The sequence below is a fragment of the Plectrocnemia conspersa genome, unplaced genomic scaffold (assembly GCF_051122295.1).
Source record: "Plectrocnemia conspersa isolate PC_06_02 unplaced genomic scaffold, ASM5112229v1 ptg000003l, whole genome shotgun sequence".
Lineage (NCBI taxonomy): Eukaryota > Metazoa > Arthropoda > Insecta > Trichoptera > Polycentropodidae > Plectrocnemia > Plectrocnemia conspersa.
In genome coordinates this window covers 19,197,087-19,217,335 of record NW_028277167.1, presented here as the reverse complement: position 1 = coordinate 19,217,335, position 20,249 = coordinate 19,197,087, and the positions used below count along the sequence as shown (strand labels likewise).

Genomic DNA, 20,249 nt, shown 5'->3' with positions numbered 1-20,249 from the left:
ATTATTAAAATTAAGCCCTAACTGCTAAGCGACATCTATTGATTGTAAGCTGTAATTATAGTTAACAATATATAATAGATATCACTAATTTACAAACCGTGTTTTAAATCTTATTCAATTAAACGTGTAAGTGTTGATTATGTTGTGCATAAACGACTTTTAACAATAGTTTTTCAATGACGCATATTTGAGTCATCCACCTTTAGAGTGTAAATAATAAGTAATAAATTTATATAAGTACAATACAATCCTAAAACTTACTGAAAAAAACATGTTTTACAAGACTTTTAACCCTTTCACCGCGGATGACTTCTATAGGTGTCATCAAGAAAATCGCCAGTACTCATTGGACATTTAAAGGTGCCGTAAGCATTTGAGCCTAATAAAATGGCTTTTTAGTATAATTTAAGGCTATAAATCAATTATTTGATCCATAATATTTTTAAAAATATGGCATGAATAGGTGTCCCCACATATTAACAAATTTCGAAATGGCGCCCAAAAATATCAGCTGTGGTGATAATCTAAATGCAATCGGGGCCAGGCCTCACCTAATTTTTTTGTACATAAAAAAAATTAGATAGGGCCGGTAAAGTTTTATTATATTTTGTGAAAATGATCAAATTTTATATTTAGACAAATATTCTACAAGTTTTTCGTATGTATTTGCCCATTTGAGGCAGAAATGATAAATATTACATTGTTTTTTTGTGGGGATCTGTTTTGGATTGGCAGGCGTTCTTACACCTAGAACGAACCAGCGTAGCTTGGCCTCGTGGCTTTATTTTTGAATTTTTAAGTATTGAATTTATTAAAACAGTTTTTAAAAATATAATTATAATTGATCGTAAAAAATGATTACATTAAAAGAATATCCTAAAACTTAAAACTTTAAATACTTGTACAAGATTTAAAATTGGTAGAAATAGTCTTAGCATAAACGCATACTATTACTGTCACAGTAATAATATATTATTATATCATCATTCGTAATTATATGGATAATTTTTAAAAGAAAATCAATATATGTATTTATAAATAATTAAAACACAGATTACTAATTCTGTTTTACATAATTTAGCTATTTACTAGCTCGAAAATATATTAAATGTGTCGAGACTAATATTATCGTTTGAGTTGAGTACCCAGGTCGATAGTTGTCAATCGCTCATTTTACTAGTGCGAGCGAGTAAGCGAGCTCTGCTAGCATAACGGCATCTCGCTCTTTTTTCCGTCTTAAAATTTTTATTTTTATTTCATAACAGACACACAATATAAAGTAATAATTATGCACAATTAGAGCATATGATCCCGTTTCATCCCATATCATAAAAATATAGATGCCCTTAGAAGGAAAAAATCAGTTTTAAAGCATTAATTGACAACCTAAATCTGTCAAGTCTAGCGCGATGCCGTCCTAACAGCGCGCGCTTTGACCATGTTCCGATGAAAAATTTTACAATAAACTTACACTTGTAAATTTAAGATTATTGAGTTATTTGCATAAGTTAAAAATTCAATATTACTGAAATGTGTTTAACAGAAGTCTTTTTACTATTAATAAATTTAAATTTTCAAAATTTGCTTGAACACAAAGCCAATAAATGCATTCAAAGTTTTGTCGACATATTGTCGACGTTCGAGTACAACGCTTAAAATACGATGTCGACACATAGTCGACTTACGAGCGCAAAGGGTTAATATGTAATTCCTGTTCGGATGTTAGAAAGCGAACATCGACTGCTTAATTGATAGCTATTATCGTATACATATTAAAAATGTATATATTGACCTATATTGCGTTATTTTTTTTATTTAAGGTATATTTATATGCGGGTAATTTTATTCTAATTAAATAATATTTGTATGTATAAAAATGTAATAACATATTTTCTTGCTTGATTTACAAAAAACTAGACAAAGCATTAGTCCTATGGTTATAAAGCGACTTTATATTTTGACTTAAAGATAGATTTTGGGTTATCCTACAATAGTATCACATATACCAAACGAGAGACTTTCTTAGATAAGTAATAATACAACAGTATTTCTACAAAAAATTATCTAAAAATACCGTAGGTAAGAATATTACAATAATATATATGTATTTCCAAGATATATAATTTCAATGATTTTTTTTGTATATTTCACCTTAAACTGTCATTTTAGGAAAATTAAAAAATTAAAAATATTTCATTTATGTGGCATAAAAATGAACAAAAATACTAAATTTTTGTTTTGATTGGCTAATTATTAACTTGTCAACTTTGGCAAAGAGAGGTAAAAATAAATTGGATTTAACTAGATTTTTTATATCTTGTCTAAATTTCGTCAGGACATCTATCTACAAACAAAAAAAATAATAAAACTAGTTATACATTTTGACAAGTTAACTGCTTATATTGTTTTCATTATTCTAGTCAAGCAGTTAACGTATAAATCAAAATAATATATGAATTAGTATGATACATCAAAAAAGCAATATTTGCATTATTGCATTATTTGCAGCGATTTCATTTACTACTACAAGAATTTCATAAAATCTATGGCAAGAAGCTTTATCAAAATGCATATATAAAAAGTCATAATTTGGTACTAAAAGCAGTTAAAATATAAAATTATAGACAAATCATGATATAAATTACGATATAAATTATAGACAAATTAAAAAATACAATAAAATAGAGACTTACAAATAAAAATACAAATTATTTAATATTTTATATACAAAATTCTTTCTGTACCACCCTATATTATATACCATTATTCTGACATGAAAAAGTGGGTATCGAATAAGCTGTCCCAAATAGTTTTTTTCAGGCTCAACTTGATAGTGATAGTAAAACGTGACCAAAAATATATTCTTATGATGATAAAAGAAAGATCAAACCTATATTAAAATAGAATTTACTTTGAAAAATAACAATGAAAGTTTTACGTCAACAATATTTTTTACGGTTCTTGAACATATATAAAAATAAATACTATAACATATTATTTAAACTTTTCCCAATATTGCGTAGAATAATATAAGTAATTATTTTAACTTAACTACGTAATTAGATTTGTAATAATATTTATTATATATATATACACTATATTATATTAATAATACAGTGTAATATATTATTGTAACTGTTATGATAATAACTATTTAATCACACGCTTGACGCCCGGAACGGACACACTCCGTGTCCGTTCCGGGCATAACTTGTGGATGATAATATACATATTATATATCTGCTTGTTCTATTTCGTGATATAAAATACCGAAAATTATACATTATTCTATCTTAAATACATGCTATTTAATACATAATTTATAAGTTGCTGCAGAAATATGATAAAATAATTGTTGGTGATTATCAGTCCGGATTTCGATCGAATGGGTACACAATCGACTACATCCACTTCATGAGGCAGACCAGAGAAATGGCGTATGAATATAATATGGCTCTCCTTTGCTTGTTCATATACTTCAAGCATGCATTTGATACCGTATTAATCAACTTTAACTATTTAGAATACCATCAAAATAATATTATGTCGAGAAGGATTAGAATATGTTACAAGAGTGCATTCTATTAAGATAATGAGAGAATTGGAGAGTGCTGACGAGTAATAGGGTGCAGTAGAACAAACTTTTGGAGGAGGCCAAAACAAGCTTTTAAATCTAAATATTCATAATCATAAAAAAGTATATTTCATACTAGTTCCATCTTTAATACCCTATTTTTATATGCCATTAAAATATCACGTTGTTTGCGGAATATTTTTTTGTCATGTCGATATAGTAATGTAATTTAGTTTAAAGCCTTTCCACACAATAGAGAAAGCTGCATTGAATATTTCAAGGTAAATTCAGGACAGGGTTTAAATTTTGCCTTTATATAAGTACAAATAACCAGAACAAATATGTTTGTGTCTCGTATCTATACATGTACATTTTATACATATATGTATATATATACAAATAAATATATTATATGAGAAACATTGTCATCGTTCGTTTTATATTACTTTTAGTTTGTTATTTCGATCGTTATTTCCGGCACATTGATAAAATGCGAATTGACAACGGGACGACAGTTCGAATTGTCATTTGCCATATTCTCTAGGAAAGAAAAAGAGAAAAATATAAAATAAAACTTTCTTTAATAATAATAACGACATAGTATTAATTGTGTTCCAGCGATGTTTACGTCGATAACAATCGCGTTATTTGATTGATTATAATTGATTGGATCTGAAACGCATTGTGTGAGGTATAAAGGCGACTCGTTTTTCTCGCAACTTTTGCCAAAATCAATAACCGATGTTTATTGTGCGGATTAAAGGGGTGTCGAAAAAAATAAACGCGAAAATCTCAGGTGTTGGTTGGTGGAGAAATGACGAAAAGAGGATTACATAGAATTGGGTCAAATGCATTAGGGTGTAGATGGAACACGACACACGGATAAACTGTTCTCTCAGAAATTCAACAACTTTTCTTGGAAAGATCACATTGTCTCGGAATGGTCCCGGATGGTCGAAGATTGTCTTCCGCTTCCTGTGCACACAGGGCTGGATCCGGCGACGGGTAATATTGTCAAAATGAACGAGCTTTCGGCTAAGGGGCGATTGTTTCCTATACGGATAAAAGAACCAACGAGCACTCGAGCACTGAGTGCATTCATCATTTTAAATTAAACGATTCCATTTCGCTGAACTTGGCTGTTTCAGTGAAATATTCCACTTCTGAAACGTTTTTATCGTGGCAAAATTATCTCGGGTTATACATTGTTACCCGAGAGCTTAATTGATTCTTTTGAAAATGAAGCATATTATAAAATTTTATCTGTATACACAGTGCCATCCATTACCAGATTTTTATATGCCCCGTATAATGTTTATATTTACAACCCTTATGTAATTGATAAAATTAAAACAAATATTATTACTGGTTAGCATTTAAAATATTTTTTTTGAGTAATTGACTTTTTTCTTAGGAAAAAACGTAGCTCTGTTTATAAAAAAATAATTAATAGCATTGTTGATATTTAAAAAATATAAATATCATGTATAATTTTTACAAACAGACTCTATTTGATTCTTGCAGCCTTTGCCGAATAGCATTTTTATATTATTTAATCGTGGTTTTCCCATTGTGTACAAAAATAGAAACTAAAGGTCAAACGTTGAGATTGCTACATTAATCTTGTTAGTGCCTGCAAATTATATTATAATTTCACCCGAGGATAATCCCACATAATAGTAACACAAATGTTCTGGATTTGGGGTTCTGTAACCATAAATGGGCATAGTTGCTCATTTTCGCATGGTAATGAAGGAAGATGGTATTATGGTGTGTTTTTAGTAGAAAATATTATAATTATAAGGTCTGAAATCAGATTATTTTACATAAACATAAAATACTAATTTTAATTAATGCCTCTATATTTAGTTCATTTTAAATTTTATAGAAGAATAACTATACTATTTTATAAATATTTTTATTTATTTATACAATATGTATAAAATTTTGTATAAAAATTAATTTATTAAGACTAATATATAAGCAATAAAAAAAAACATATTTTTTCCAGCTACTAATGAAATTTATAATTATAAATTATATATATGTCACGATGATCGACGGAGCTTAATTTAATTTTGTTATTTATTACGGTTTTTATTTATGAGATTAAATAATCTAAATTAATATATAATAATCATTAACTTTGATCTCCCAAACAAGATAAAAAATTAAAAACAACAGAGCTAATCAGAGTGGTATAAGTCGCTGACTATTAACCTGAAAGACCTGGATTTAAATCTAATATGCACCTTAGTGTTGATCAATTTATATTGTGTCCGAAAAATCGAAATTAGTAATTAATATATAATTATAATTCTGATCAATCATCACAAATTAGGTTAGCCTAGATTTTATAAATTTCGCGGATGAATCATGATGATTAATTAAATTCGAGTTAGGGCGTACATATTGTGTATCAATTTTTTTTTATAATTAGCTACTTCAGCTAATAGAGAATATTTTTTATGTATTCAAGCAAAAATAATATAAGTCACCGATTTACTTCACTATTTGAAAAGATTTCAGCAGAAGTTTCTCATTATGCAATGAAAAAATTGGACAAGTAAATATTTTTAATATACATTTCACGCACTATCTTGCTGTGATTTAAGGCTAGTTAAGAAGAGTAAAATATATATTAGTGTACCTTTAAATACTTTTTATTACTTATATTATATGTTTATAATATTATTAAAGGTACTTGATTATTGCTATATAAGCTTTTAAGTTAAGAGGCATAATGAGTTTTATATTTAGTTTTAATCCAAAAACGTTGAGGCAAACACTGTAACTTAGTTAAGTACTTGATGGTTTTAAGTGTTTGGACGTGCATGCATTTTGTAGCACATTGGCCTAGCTTTCAGATTATTACACCCACAACACATATTACACAACATAAACGATTAAATTGCTATTTTGTATGAATTTTAAACTGTATGCTTACCGACTGCGAGCAGTAGAAGGCGCAGTAAGAGCGCACGGCCCGTACTCCAGACATACTTCCTCATTCCATGTAAACTCCAGATGGATCTTCGAAGTTGTAGAATCTAACGGGCATTATCAGTTAGCTGCGGGCATGGCGACCAGCTCTCTATCGTGCACTACTGCAACTTCACTTGATTACACTCTGTGGTTTCATATTCAACTACCCCAAAGTTCCCAGAGTATCGGAAACCACTCGATTTACAAGCACTTAACGGACATTATTATTATTGAACCGCACGAGAAGCACACACTAGTGATGCTGGTTTTTGGTTGACTGGTCGCTTCCAAATCACATAATATCTGAAACAAGATAATATGGCAATGTTAATATTGAAAAAAAAACAATATTCATTTGTTTATTTAATCAAATAAATACGCAGGACATAGTAGCTTTATTTTTATTCATTTATTCTTATATATTAAAATTATCTTATATGTTAAATTTAAATATCATAATGACTAAACCACAATGCGTTTATCAACTGTGAGTATTTGTATAAAAACAAATTAACATGATTTTACAGATGTTTAAAAATTTAGAAAACTGTGTTTATTGGGGAGTTTTAAATTCATAATAATCGTGAACGCAAATGCTGATAATTTTGTGGGATTCAAAAGCAAAGTTCTTCCAGAATCTCCAATATTCTTTATCAGCAACGTAGAGAAGTAATAATTTAGCAACTATAAGCAAACAAGAACATAATAGCGTAGTCCGTAACGCCTCGGACTAATAACTCTGAGGTTACGGGTTCCAGCCCCGGCAGCGGCACTCAAATTTGTATTTATAAAAAATGCGCTATCATAAAAAAAAACGGTATAAATGTAGTGACATCTATTGGTTATAAATTATATTACATAAAATAATTTATAATTATTAATATAGATTCCCAGTTTTTGTTTGGTGGGTAATATTTACTAATTAAATCTGATTGACTTACTCAGTTGATACAGATTTACCCCGTTGTTATGCATTGCGCTTACGCATGTCAGGTTACGACACAAGATTTATTAAAAATAAAAAAAATATATTTAAATAAAATATCTCGGAATTTATTGTAGGAATTTTGTGGGAAATAAAAATAGATAATATTCATATTTTCTCATATATACAGAACCTTTTTTTATATATTTTTTATTAAAATTAAGTTTATTACATTATTTTAAAAACAGACCAGGGAATAATGCTTAAGGATATTGCGAACTAAGTGAATATACAAAATATACAGTTCTCTCAAGCTTCTCAGAGGTAATTACTAAATTCTAAGCATTAAACCTCATAAAAGCAAAGGATTTAAGAGGTACATATTTCATTAACTCTTATAATAAAATTAAAATATCTAACATTGTACTTAATTAGTATTGATTATAAATTGTAATGCTTTAGCTTAAGACGCAATATTGCCATTGCTGAGATTTCAATAATCTCTTTATATAAACTTGGTGCATATGTCGAGAGTATATAAAGTACATAAGCTCCCGTAGGTCAGTTGTATAATGATGGTGGGTAGGTTAATCGCGTAGTTAAATATTAAAGGTTTCCTATCGAGCCTATCTAGGGTTGCATTATCCTTGGGTGCATTAGTCCGGAAAGGATAAATAGGGTAAGCTCTGCCGAGCTGTGCTCCCGTTGCTTTTCTAGTGTGTTGTTGTATGTGGGTGTAAGGAAGGTGGTCCACTGTGAAAGTAGCTCTCTCTGTACGAATCCAGGATTAGTGGACGCAACTCGCCTGTAACGCGGTTACCCCTTTACCAGTGGTAGATTAGCGTTAATTAAACAACTCTCTGAGTCGACGTGTATAATACCGAATTTTGACATTCAAGTGCTTTCCAGTTTAACATACGTATTGTAAACCCTAAATAATATATACCTAAAATTTATACAATGTAGTAAATATTAAATAATATCATTAACAATTATACATATATTATCATAGAGCATAAAAAAATACATAAAATAGATTGGGTAGAATAAAATAATTTTATTCAAAATAGAATTTCAACATTCAAAAGGACCCTCGAGTCTCGACCCACATTTTTATAATCCTTTTATTAAAATACATGTATAATAGAATCAGAAGCAAAAGGTTACCAATTCAGATAAAGTGATTCTTAAATTTTTGCACTCTGTACATGTATATAACGTATTATATTAAATAACCTTTTTGATACGATCCATTTTTGTTGTTGAATAAAGTCACTTTAATGTTTCAATGGAGTACACGGCTCATTGAAATACACTATTTTTATTTTGCTTTTGAATATGCTGCGTATTCATAAAAAAATATTAAGCTGTCAAATCCGCCGAATAAAATTGGGTGAAACGTGAAATCAATCCACGTGGGAAATGTGCTTTTAAAATCACGAGTCTGCCTTAAAGAATTTTTACTACAAAAACGAGAGAGAGTTTTACGCTCAATAAAACTCAATCAATCATTTTAAGATTCGAGCATTTACAATTTTCAAATCGATTTATGAATGCATTGTAGTAATTAAAGTAACTAAAAATACAGCCTCTATGGATTTAGTAAACGACATATTTTTGTGTTAGATACATAAAGTAGAAAAATATCTTTATTAAAATATTACTATATGTTGTATTTTTGAGATTAATTCCAGTTTTCATGTTACATTAAAATATGGTAAGAGCTTGTCTGGAGCATCACGTCACGATACATCTTAAAGTTATTGTCACATCTGTAAGAGTGCTTGCTCTACTTGTTTGAAAAATGTGTATTTTACTAGCAGTTCTCAATCTTTTCTTAAAGTAAATTTCTCGTTTTTAAACAATGTTTGTTTTATGGATAAGTAGTCAAAGAAAAATATATCATATGGTATGAGAAAACAAATATTGCAAGCACGAGGAAAAAAATTTTACTTACATGTGGTACACTTAAAAAAAAAGTAAAAATTGTTTATTTAGTTATTTTTGTGAAAGCATATTGTGATTTTACGGTGTAAGAAAAATTGTGCAATTATAAATTGTCTTGAGATTGCGATTGCTACTCCAAGCGTTTGTCACTTTAATGGTTTTGATTAAAGACTTAGATGCTGGAAAATAATAACAAAAGACTATGCTTATTTTATTAAAGCTTGTTTTTTTATGTATTACAATTTTTTTGGTGATTTTTGCTTATATTGCTATTTTAAGCCCGTTAAACAGCCTCTTTGTGTAACAAAATTTAACAAATTAAGTGCAGGTAAACAACAAATTATATTTCTGTTTACATCTATTTTTTTATTAAAATATTTTGAGTTAGGTTGGGCTAGGCCTAACTCAGCATAGCCCAACCCAACTCACATTTGTATGTGAACACATTTTATCTGTTTAATTGCTTTGCGTTTATTTTTTATAAAAAAGGTACAAATGCATTAAATTTCTATTGCAATTTATAGATTTGTGTATAAAATCTAGCCTCACAGTACAATTTTTGTAGAAAATATCTTTATTATATAAATAAAATTATTTTTATAATTAAGGAATGTCAAAAAAATATGTAATCCGAAAAACCGTCAGATTAACTGATTTTTCTAAATAATAAATCTTACATAATTTAAATTGATATATTTTGTAAAATTGATAATTTCATAAAATATTTATAAAATTGGTAATTTTTATTAAAATTAAAACATTTCATAACACATATTATATAAGCACATTTTTGTGGCTACCAGAGTTTGCGCTCTACTTATCCGAAGAAATTGCGTATTATGCCAGGCACTCTCAACTTTTTCGCGTTGTTTTCATCAAAAACATCGTTTGTTTGCCACATGATTTATTTCGAGTCGCCCAAGGGGAAATAAAAAAGGAAGACCTCACCATATTGCGGTCAGGTCGAAAGTGTTTACGTTCGGCGTCCTCTATAAAAACATCCCCTCGGATCTGATACGTTAATCCTAAATGATGATCATTCCGGGGATGAGATCAACCAGACTTTACTTTCAGAAAAATCGCGTCTTACATACAAGCCCCCAGATTATATAGGGTGGTCTGATAAAAAAGCGTAGGCGGCAAATGGAATACTTTGAGGATCAGGACCAAGTGCATTTGGGACCGAGATTAACTTCCAAAAAGGTTTATATTTATATATATTTTTCTTTCTTAAATATCAGACGTCACGAACAAAGGAAGTAATTTTAAATTTATGCAGCATGTTTTGTACACACACGCTGTGGAAAATGTAAATTTTAGAAGAGGAATGAAACTTTTAGAAGCTCTGCTGTACGTCTGCGAAATAGGTCAAAAGGTCGGTACACATTTTGAAGCCTTACTTAAACTGTCAATATGAGAATATATTAGTTATGTAGCGTGTGTTTATAAACACTTCGCAGGTGTTTAAAGAACGCCGAAGCCATTAGAAGCTTTTGTGTTGAAAATTATAAATAGATTTTTTATGGTGTTTAAAAAGGTGTGATGTATAGTTTAAAAAAACTTCTTGCGAGTAACGTGATATTGGATAACTTATAAAAGAAAATTAATGTGTTTTAACGCGATACTAAAAATATAAACTAGCATATATCATACTGTTATATTTAAAAAAAAAAATTCAAGGTTCATTATTATAATAAAACGTCTCAAAGCTTGAATATATTAAGAAAAACGTCTCCGTATTATTTATCGCATTGATCAATTATAAAAATAAGCAAACTAGATGTTTGTTTAAAAAAAATTTTTCAAACTTATTCTTAAGATAGTAAATTTAAAAATAAAATGACAGGATTTATATTTATTTGTATGTAATTAAATCTAAATAGAAAATGTATTTAAAATAAGTTTTTATTACAGTGGTAAAAAATATTAAAATTTATCGGTCATTATCGATGCTTTTATTATTTTATTTATCGATAAAATTTCGTTGATTTAATATATAATTTAAGTGTAAGTATTGTTACATTATCATTCATCAAATTAGGTAAAACCAAGAAAATTTAAATAATTATAAATCAAATTATTATTAGTATATTAATCGTTCCCATAAATTTTCATTACTAAGGCCCAAACAAATATTTAACTTTAAGTTTATAACACTATCATAATATTTTTGCTACAGATTTAGGTTTGTCATTACGATATATTATGGTTATAAATAATGACCAGACAGTAACACTCTCTATTAAAATACTTTTTTAGTATGGCTTTTAAAAACAGCTTTGTGTTAAAAACGATAAAATTTAACGCGTAAATTTTAATGCGGAAATCATATTTAATTTTTTTATTATCTATTTTTACTAGCAATTATATATACACATATGTACATAATATTTATATGCAACATATAGTACTAAATTATAGTAAGCTATTTCACTATTTCACACGTTTGCTAATAAATTAAGATCCCTTTTGACAACGTAACACAAGCTGCAGACAAGTGAAGTCGTTGACCTAAAACAAGTGAAAATTGCAGAGGCAGATTTTACACTCTGTTTCAAAAGCTGTGTTCGGTTTTTACACCAAGGATTCACATACTACAGAGTAACGAATGACGGGTTTAAATGGTAAAGCTTGTTTGCTAAATTCGCCATGACACATGTGTCCCAAACTCCGCTGAAACTTTTGATAACGAACTGCGAAAAGCTATTAGTGTAAGTAATTTCAGTGGTATACGTCCAACCAGTATTCTTGACTATTCTGAGCTAAATAGAAATCACCTATTGTGTTGCTAATAACAAAATAGTACTTTGTGGCTATTGATTCGAACGACATTCGCTGATTAGCATATTGCTTAAAATGACAGTATGACTGATATATTTTGTCCTTTGATGTGGTTTAATTCAACTGCAAATGTAACAATTATTTTGGATTGGCTTTGAACATTAGTGAATTGAAAATCTATCATAATTAATAAAATCATAGTTATTATTGATAATGAATATGATATATTAATATTTTGATATAATTTATAACAACTTATAAATTTGTATTTACGAGTATATTTATTAGATTTTTTTTATGAATATACTTTTATGAATACAAATTAAGAAGCTAGAGAATGCTTTTAATAAAAAAAGCTTCGCTACATTCAGTAAAAATATATGTACAAATTTCTATAAATCGAAACGTAGTTATAGCTCACCAGAAAGCATATTTTCGATGTATAATTTCATTAGGTGAATACATTTTTTGTTTATTTATTTTGTTAAAGGTTGAATATAATCGCTCTATTACAAATAAAAGTCTGAGTCAGCTTTTAATTATTAAGTATTTTTAAACTATTATTTTATTAATTTACTGTGTTTTTGGTAGTAAATAGCACATCATATAATTGACGTATCAAAAAGTACATAGATTTATTTGTAGGATCAGACTAAATTCTTTTTTCATTTACATATTTCAATATTAAAAAATGCAGAAAATAGTATAAAATTATTATTGCTATTATTTTTTTTGTTATATATTATATATTGTGTATTATTATAATCAGTTTGTTACTAGTATGTAATTTTTTTATGGCCTTTATGAATTCTCATTATATAATTTTATAATTGTATTCTAGCACGCAAAACTCAGCTTAAAATAATTTTATATAACATTTATTTTAAAATATTTTATTAAATTATAAAATGTTTTTTCAAGTATTTGCATTTAATATAAAATTTGTAGTTTTTATTAAGTGATTATTATGTGTAGTGATGCAAATTTTTTTATGCATTTCTTCTAAGAGATTTAATTTTTAAATATGGTAAAAGTTTTTAGTTGTGGGCTTAGTTTTTTGTGATTAGTTAATTAGTTGTATAAGCTAAAATATAGTTATATTTTTGGTTATATATTAAAAGTAAATAAAAAACTCAACAATCACCACAAAAAATTATATCAGGGTTTTAATTGCTTCACAATTTTACATATCAATACCTATATAAAATTTCGAAAGTAAATATAGGGTGAAGCTAAGCAAACTATACTTATGTACACCTGTCTAAAAAAATGCATCACTACATTAACAAAGGTGATTAATTTTAATTTAATTAAAAAATATAATTTTTTTTTCTTTTTTTAAAGTTTATAAATCAAAATTGGTTTATTAATAACTTTATATAATATATTTTTATTGCTATTTTTTATTAATCATGATACAACATAAGCAAAGATAAAAGTAATATTATAAGTGCTTAAAAATTAGAGTAAATTGAAGTCTCTAAAAATGATTCATTAGTAGAAGAAAAAAAACAATTCATGTATTTGAAATATAAATCAAGTTAATTTGTATTAGAAAAAATCTCATTTTATCTTATCAATTCAAGGTTAGGTACAAAACAATACAAAATATATGAAATATATGATACATTAGAAGAAGAAAAAACTATTACATGAAATATAATTTAAGTTATATTATATTGTAGCAATATTTTTTTTATATTTATTCTGTTGCATTTATGCTAAAAATGCGTATGTTAGGCTGATTATTATATGTAAGGTCAGGTTAAGTTTGTTTGTTTTATGCAAAAGAATAAACTGTTGCTTAAATTCTATAATATCTTTGTGTTTATAATAATCACCTTCTAACCAAACAAAATTAATTTAACTGATAAATTAACTATACATAAAGAAAAAACTCGTTTTAGTAAGAGTTTGTCGATCGATAGTAAAAAAGAGAACTGCAATTGTATAACAATTTAGATGCAGATAAAAATATTTTGGAAGCAAAAAGTTCCAGTTTTCATTTCACTAAATGAATTAAGATGAATGGAGATTACTTTAAAAATAAATTAAAATCACGTTTAAAATAACATGCTTGTTCAAATTCTAGATTTTTTATCTTGTAAAAATGCTATAAAATTTAACGTTCTCTTGGATCTGATCTACAAAGATATCTTAAATAAATACGAATAAGGTGTGTATACATTTATAAGTACACTTTGCAAACACAAATATGTTTATAGGACCTTAACAGCGCTTTTGTAGAGGCTATGATAAAAAAAGCATAACAATGGCTTTTTAGGAATTAAATTGCGTCGCGTTTCGCGCCAGCAAACCAAAAAGGATCCTCACAAGTGCGCTTTGTGTCCCATCTGCGTTTTAGCTTGTGAATTTTCTTTTGCAACGGCTCGTCAACCATACGTTCCGCACTCGCGCTCCGCTTATTTTGATTTACCGCCGAAATTATATCATAATGAGCAGTGTGCTTGGGTTTATGACCCCTGGCAACAGCGATTTCCATTTTTATTTCCACCCCGCAAACGTCAAATCCTTTTATTGCCTCAACCACGACGACTTAATATAACGACGCAAGGATATGAGAACTGCAGGAATTTTATAGCATTGATCGTTAACGAGCCATCGATTGCCTGTGCTATTAAGAATCGAACTTTCCGACGAAAGCTCTACGCAGCGGTTATAAATTGAATTCGTACCAGATTCAATTTTCGCTTAACCAAATACGGCTTCTATACAGACAATGCTTGGAATTCTTGTTTGTTCGATCTCGATACAAAATTGGATCATTTTAAAGTTACGTCGCAAACAAAATTGCATTATTGTAATTGTATATTGAGTTTCTCGAGTATTTTTTTATATGTCTCGAGAAATTTAGCAATATTCTTATATAACATCACAATAAAAAAAAGCTAAAAATAAAACAGATTTATTTATTCGCTTTTACAGCAAAAATAGGAATATGAACTTAGTATGTATTATATTTAAATACAATTTTATTTTAAATTTATGTACTAAATATATTTTAAGCTTAATGTCGTAGCTTTTGAGAAGTTAATTAAAATATACTAGTAGTATATATAATAATAAGTAAAGATAAATTATGAACTAATGTTACACATCAAAATTTTCCTCATTTTAATAATGAGTGCGGATAAGATTTTTTTTTAATCCATAATATAATAGTTGCTTAAAAACATCTATCGGCAATAAACGTGTAAAATAATTTCGTGAATAGCCTATTTTTTGTGCCAGCTAGTATCTACGGATTTTTTGATCATATTTATGTATTACGTTTTGTCAAAAGTAAGCCTCAATAGGCCCTTTGTGCAGTTTGATCAATTCACTAAAGGAAGTTAAACCAGGATAAGTTTATCTTTTGATGCAGCGTTTGCCTACTGTCCGAAGAATAATTGATTCGGTACCTTACAATAAATATCTATAGCTTTATATACTGTTAAAAGTTCTGTATATGCATAGTTTTGTTTCACGAAATTCTTAACACTTGACTAAAATTTTTTTTAATTCATCTCTAACAAATAATTCTTTTTATTTATTACTACGGATAATTTTATTTATATAACGTTGAGACAATAGGTTTAATTATAGTAGATTTAATACTAATATTTTTAAATTTTATCAGAAAAATGCTTTCTTTATTAAATATTATGGCCGTTTTTAGTGTATCTGAGGAACAAGTAAATTTATTTCATTAAAATTAAATTGAGTCATGTGCATCTGTCATAGTTATGTGTTTATTTAAAAAATATGCTAATTAATATTTATAAATAAATAGGTATCAGTGGCGGGCGTCAATGTTGAATGCGAGAAAGTATAAATTAATCGTAGTGAGAAATGAGTTATGATCATCAGATCCGCTCTAATTATGTAAATACAAGTCGTGATTAAATTCGTTGAATATCATTGATCATCTTTGGCGAATGGTGAATGGGTTTAAAAAAATACGTTATTTTTTTATGGACGATTTTTAACTATACGCTTAAATAAGGACAGCGCTCTTTGTCTTGGGCGTGACAATGAAGAAAAAATCTTTACTACGAAATTACGTCATGTGAATAAAAAACTGTATTGTTTAAAAGAAAAATAACGATTTATAACGCGTCATTCATAAACCATTTTTATTACAAATAGTTTTAAAGCGCCTATTTTCAAATAAAAAAAAATCATTTTAAATTTGTGGATTTATAAAGCCCTTGAGTGTAGAATTTGCTAGAAAGTTTATTTTTTGAATTTATAATATTTTTTTTTTAAATTAATTACTATTTTAAATATAAAATCTTGAGTGAAATCTAAAAATCTAAAAAGTCTGTCTATAATCAATGAATGTAATCTAATATGTTTATTTAATTTTTTTTGTAAAAAAATTTAATCAATCAATATGTCACAAATTGCTAAATCATGTTATTTTAATGCACGTTAATAAAAGTCGATATTTTTGTTATAAATATTATGATTGAAATTAATAAAAAATATGTATTGTAAAAGGTCATTAATCATACGTACATATATAGTGTAAAACCGACGGTAATCTAATCTGAAACTCACTTAATTTTATTACGAGTAAAAACAAAACTATTGCGACATTTACGACATGTTATGAATTATTATTGTTCTACACACATTTACATGGCACAAAATACAAAAAAATAAACATATGATATTTGTAGTAAATAAAATATATAAAACTATATAAATCATGCCCTTGATATAAAAAATAAATGTACAGTAATGAAAAGGTTTAACTATTTAATAAGAACATCAATTAATATTTATAAGCTAATTTGGAATACCCGCAAAAACAGTTTAGCTGTATGTCTAATAGCAAATTAAATATTTACTAGACCCATTAACGAAAACCTATTATGGTAGACTATAATTTATTTCTGAGATTATATATCACGTTATTGATTTTTACTTTACTATGACGTATTATATAATCTATATATAATAGTTGTACCGATTTCGCAGTGGCGTTGCTAACACATAAAATTTTATTCTTCACCTACTTAATTTGAATAATAAACTGCTATTCTAAAATTATGCCTAAATAATACAAAACACACTCTTTCGTGCACATTAATGGTGATTTTTGCATAATTTTCAACGTAATAAAATTGGCACAATCGTCGATTACGGCGTCCGTATCGCGGCATGTTAATTGACGATTACGCGAGCTTTGCTCCGATTTTACTGCCCTAAAAAGTAAAATAATATCAGTATGAAATTGTGTTTTTTGTTTTTAGTACAAAGACTGTAATTTACATTCGGCGCGCCTGCGTAACGAGATTATAATTTGTCGCCAGGAGCTTTTTACGAAGCTCAAGGAAAAGCTTTCTTTACGTATTCTTTACTGTCTCACAAACGTACGTTTGCGTCGCTTAAAATATGTACGGTCAACGATCTTTTATGTATTTTGCACGACCTTAAAGGGTCAAATGTCAGCGTCGCGTCGGCGTGAATTTAACACCTACTAGGTATATATATTTCACAAAAAAAACGCTTCAAGAGGTCGCATAAATTTTCAATATATTGCTCGTTGATTTAACTTTTTAATGTTAAAAAAACAGGTTAAGCATGATTTAAAAATATAAAAAAACGTAATTTGATTCCCATGTTGAAAATTAAATATTAAAGATTTTAATTAGGCTATGTAAATCATGTTTCACTACAAAAGATTGAATCCAAGTAGTGCGTTTAAAATATTTAAAGATAAACGTTATAGCTTTTCTCTGACGCTACAATTAGATGTTGATCGATTTTCTAAAATAAAACTTTGATCATATATCAACCACAAAACATTATTTATTTGTTAAATAACAATAAGAGAAGTGTAATTTATTTTTGAATTAAGATTTAAATAGGAGACTGAGAAAATAGTATTTGTTAACTGTTGCAAGATTATCCATTTTAACACGGTCTTCCAAATTTACACCCTATTCAATTGACTTGACACTAGGGCTTTTAATATTGAATCATACCTTAGTAGTATTTAGCGTAGTATTTAGATATTAATAAATATTAATACAGTTTTATAGCTAGTTTGTACTATAGTGCTTTAATCCATTAGGATTCATTTGACATTCAGATAACAGCTTTAAATCAACATATTTATTAAAATATCGTGTTTCATATTTACTTTACGAAAACAACACACATGTATAGAGCTTATTTTACTTATTAATAAGCGGGATGTAAACGAGGATTACTAATCCTCGAAGGGTTTTGCATAGTTAATGGATTACTTTTTTATGTTAGGCGTGCCGGGAAATAATATTTTGCGATTAGTAAATTCTCTAATTGAAGTCGAAATTGCAAATGGATTTTGCATCTTATGTTTCTGGAATATTATTTTAAGACGTACACAGAATATTTATTAATACATTATATAATTGTATACATATATACATATCATAATTGTATAAGACAATCCATATTTTTTTCAAGGTATAATTGGTTAAATTATTCGATCGGTATTTTAATAGTGAAAGTATAACTGCTATACAATACAAATATACTTGTAATTAAAATGCCAATTAAGAAAAATATTTTACAGATGCATCATGATAGCCATTATACAAATATTTATAAAAAATAGGAAACAGTTTATCTGCTCCTCATAGCTATCGCCAAGAACATTCTTATGTTTGGCAAGTTCGTAGATAAGTTGGATGGCTCGTGCAGGAGAGGCGTTATCAAGCAGTGACTTCCTGGCCGCAATGGAAAGGAATAAGGAACGCGATCACAACTCTTTAAGGCATTTTAAAGCTCACAGCCGATAGTCACTAAGCGTTGACGGTTGACACATCACAGTGCTTCAGATAGTGCTTCAGTCAGTAGACGCTAAGCCGCGTAGAAAAAGGGCACTAAAATACAAATCTTAGGATATCACTGGGACATCTCAGAACTTTTCTTTGATTTCTCTCTTCCATTCCAGACAATGAAACTACTATATTCAAGGACACTACTCACTATCGTATCGTACAGAATGCGAATAGATAATAAATTATTTAAGTGACACGCGTTCCGCATAACAAAGCCGAGCATTCTCGAAGTCTTATCGCAAACTTTGATGTGCATAGAAAATCTACATCTTTTCTCGAACGTTACTCCTAAGTCATTGACGTGAATATATTTCTACTTTAAATATCTCTGCCTTAATTGTGAGAGAATTCCACCGGACAATGGGATTTAAAAAATGTGATAACTTGATATTTGGAGATGCTGAAAGGTAGTCGATTGTCGATCGACCAACTCTACAGTGACTCTTTGCAAATCTGATTTTTTGAAAATACTCTGTAACACTCTTAGGACATCAACATATAATATTCTAAGCAAAGGACTCAAATTGCATCATTGTGGTACTCTAGAATGAGCGAAATCGGAGCGACGATTGTCATAGCTCACATATTGATGACGGCAACTTAAGTAACTTGAATAAAAGCAAGTCGCTTAACTTTCAAAGAAGTAGCTCCTGACAAACTTTGTGGAATGTTATATAATAGTATTAAGAATTAAATAAATAAATAAATTAATTGATAAAATAACGTAAAAGGATTTATTTGTAAAATCAGTTACCAAAAATAAGAAAATATGATACATATGCTAACAAATTCAATTAATATCTAATTTTGAAAATATATCCTTAGTTAATGAGGTATTGTTCGATATTATATGCTATGAATATTAAATTATACACACATCAAGTTAACGGTATTATAACATACTATTCAATATTATACTCCCACATAAACATCGTTTTGAATTCGAGTGGCATTATACATCATAGCTCAGAACTTAATATATATCACCGTGTTCACCTCGCTCGGCTCGATTATGTAAAACAGATAGTGAGGTATGATGAGAAGTTTTACCATAAACCGTTATGATAAGCAACGATCGGCACGATACAAACTAGACACCGTTATATCGATCATGCGGCTGAGCCTAGTAAAACGTATTTGACAGAGCAGAATTAAGTTGCGTTAAGCAGGAATGTCAGTAAAGTCAAGCCAATTTGGT

General features: G+C 28.2%; 1 protein-coding gene across 2 annotated transcripts in view; it reads right to left on the bottom strand.

Moving 5' to 3' along the window:
• The window catches only part of LOC148236869 (protein amalgam-like), a 151,678-nt gene that overhangs the window by 99,621 nt on the left and 31,808 nt on the right, over positions 1–20,249 (bottom strand). For both annotated transcript variants that reach the window (XM_088183258.1, XM_088183257.1), the window contains exon 2: positions 6,522–6,862. In XM_088183258.1, coding sequence (XP_088039384.1) covers positions 6,522–6,585 — 64 coding nt within the window. In that variant the 5' untranslated portion in view covers positions 6,586–6,862. The remainder of the gene's footprint in view (positions 1–6,521; positions 6,863–20,249) is intronic.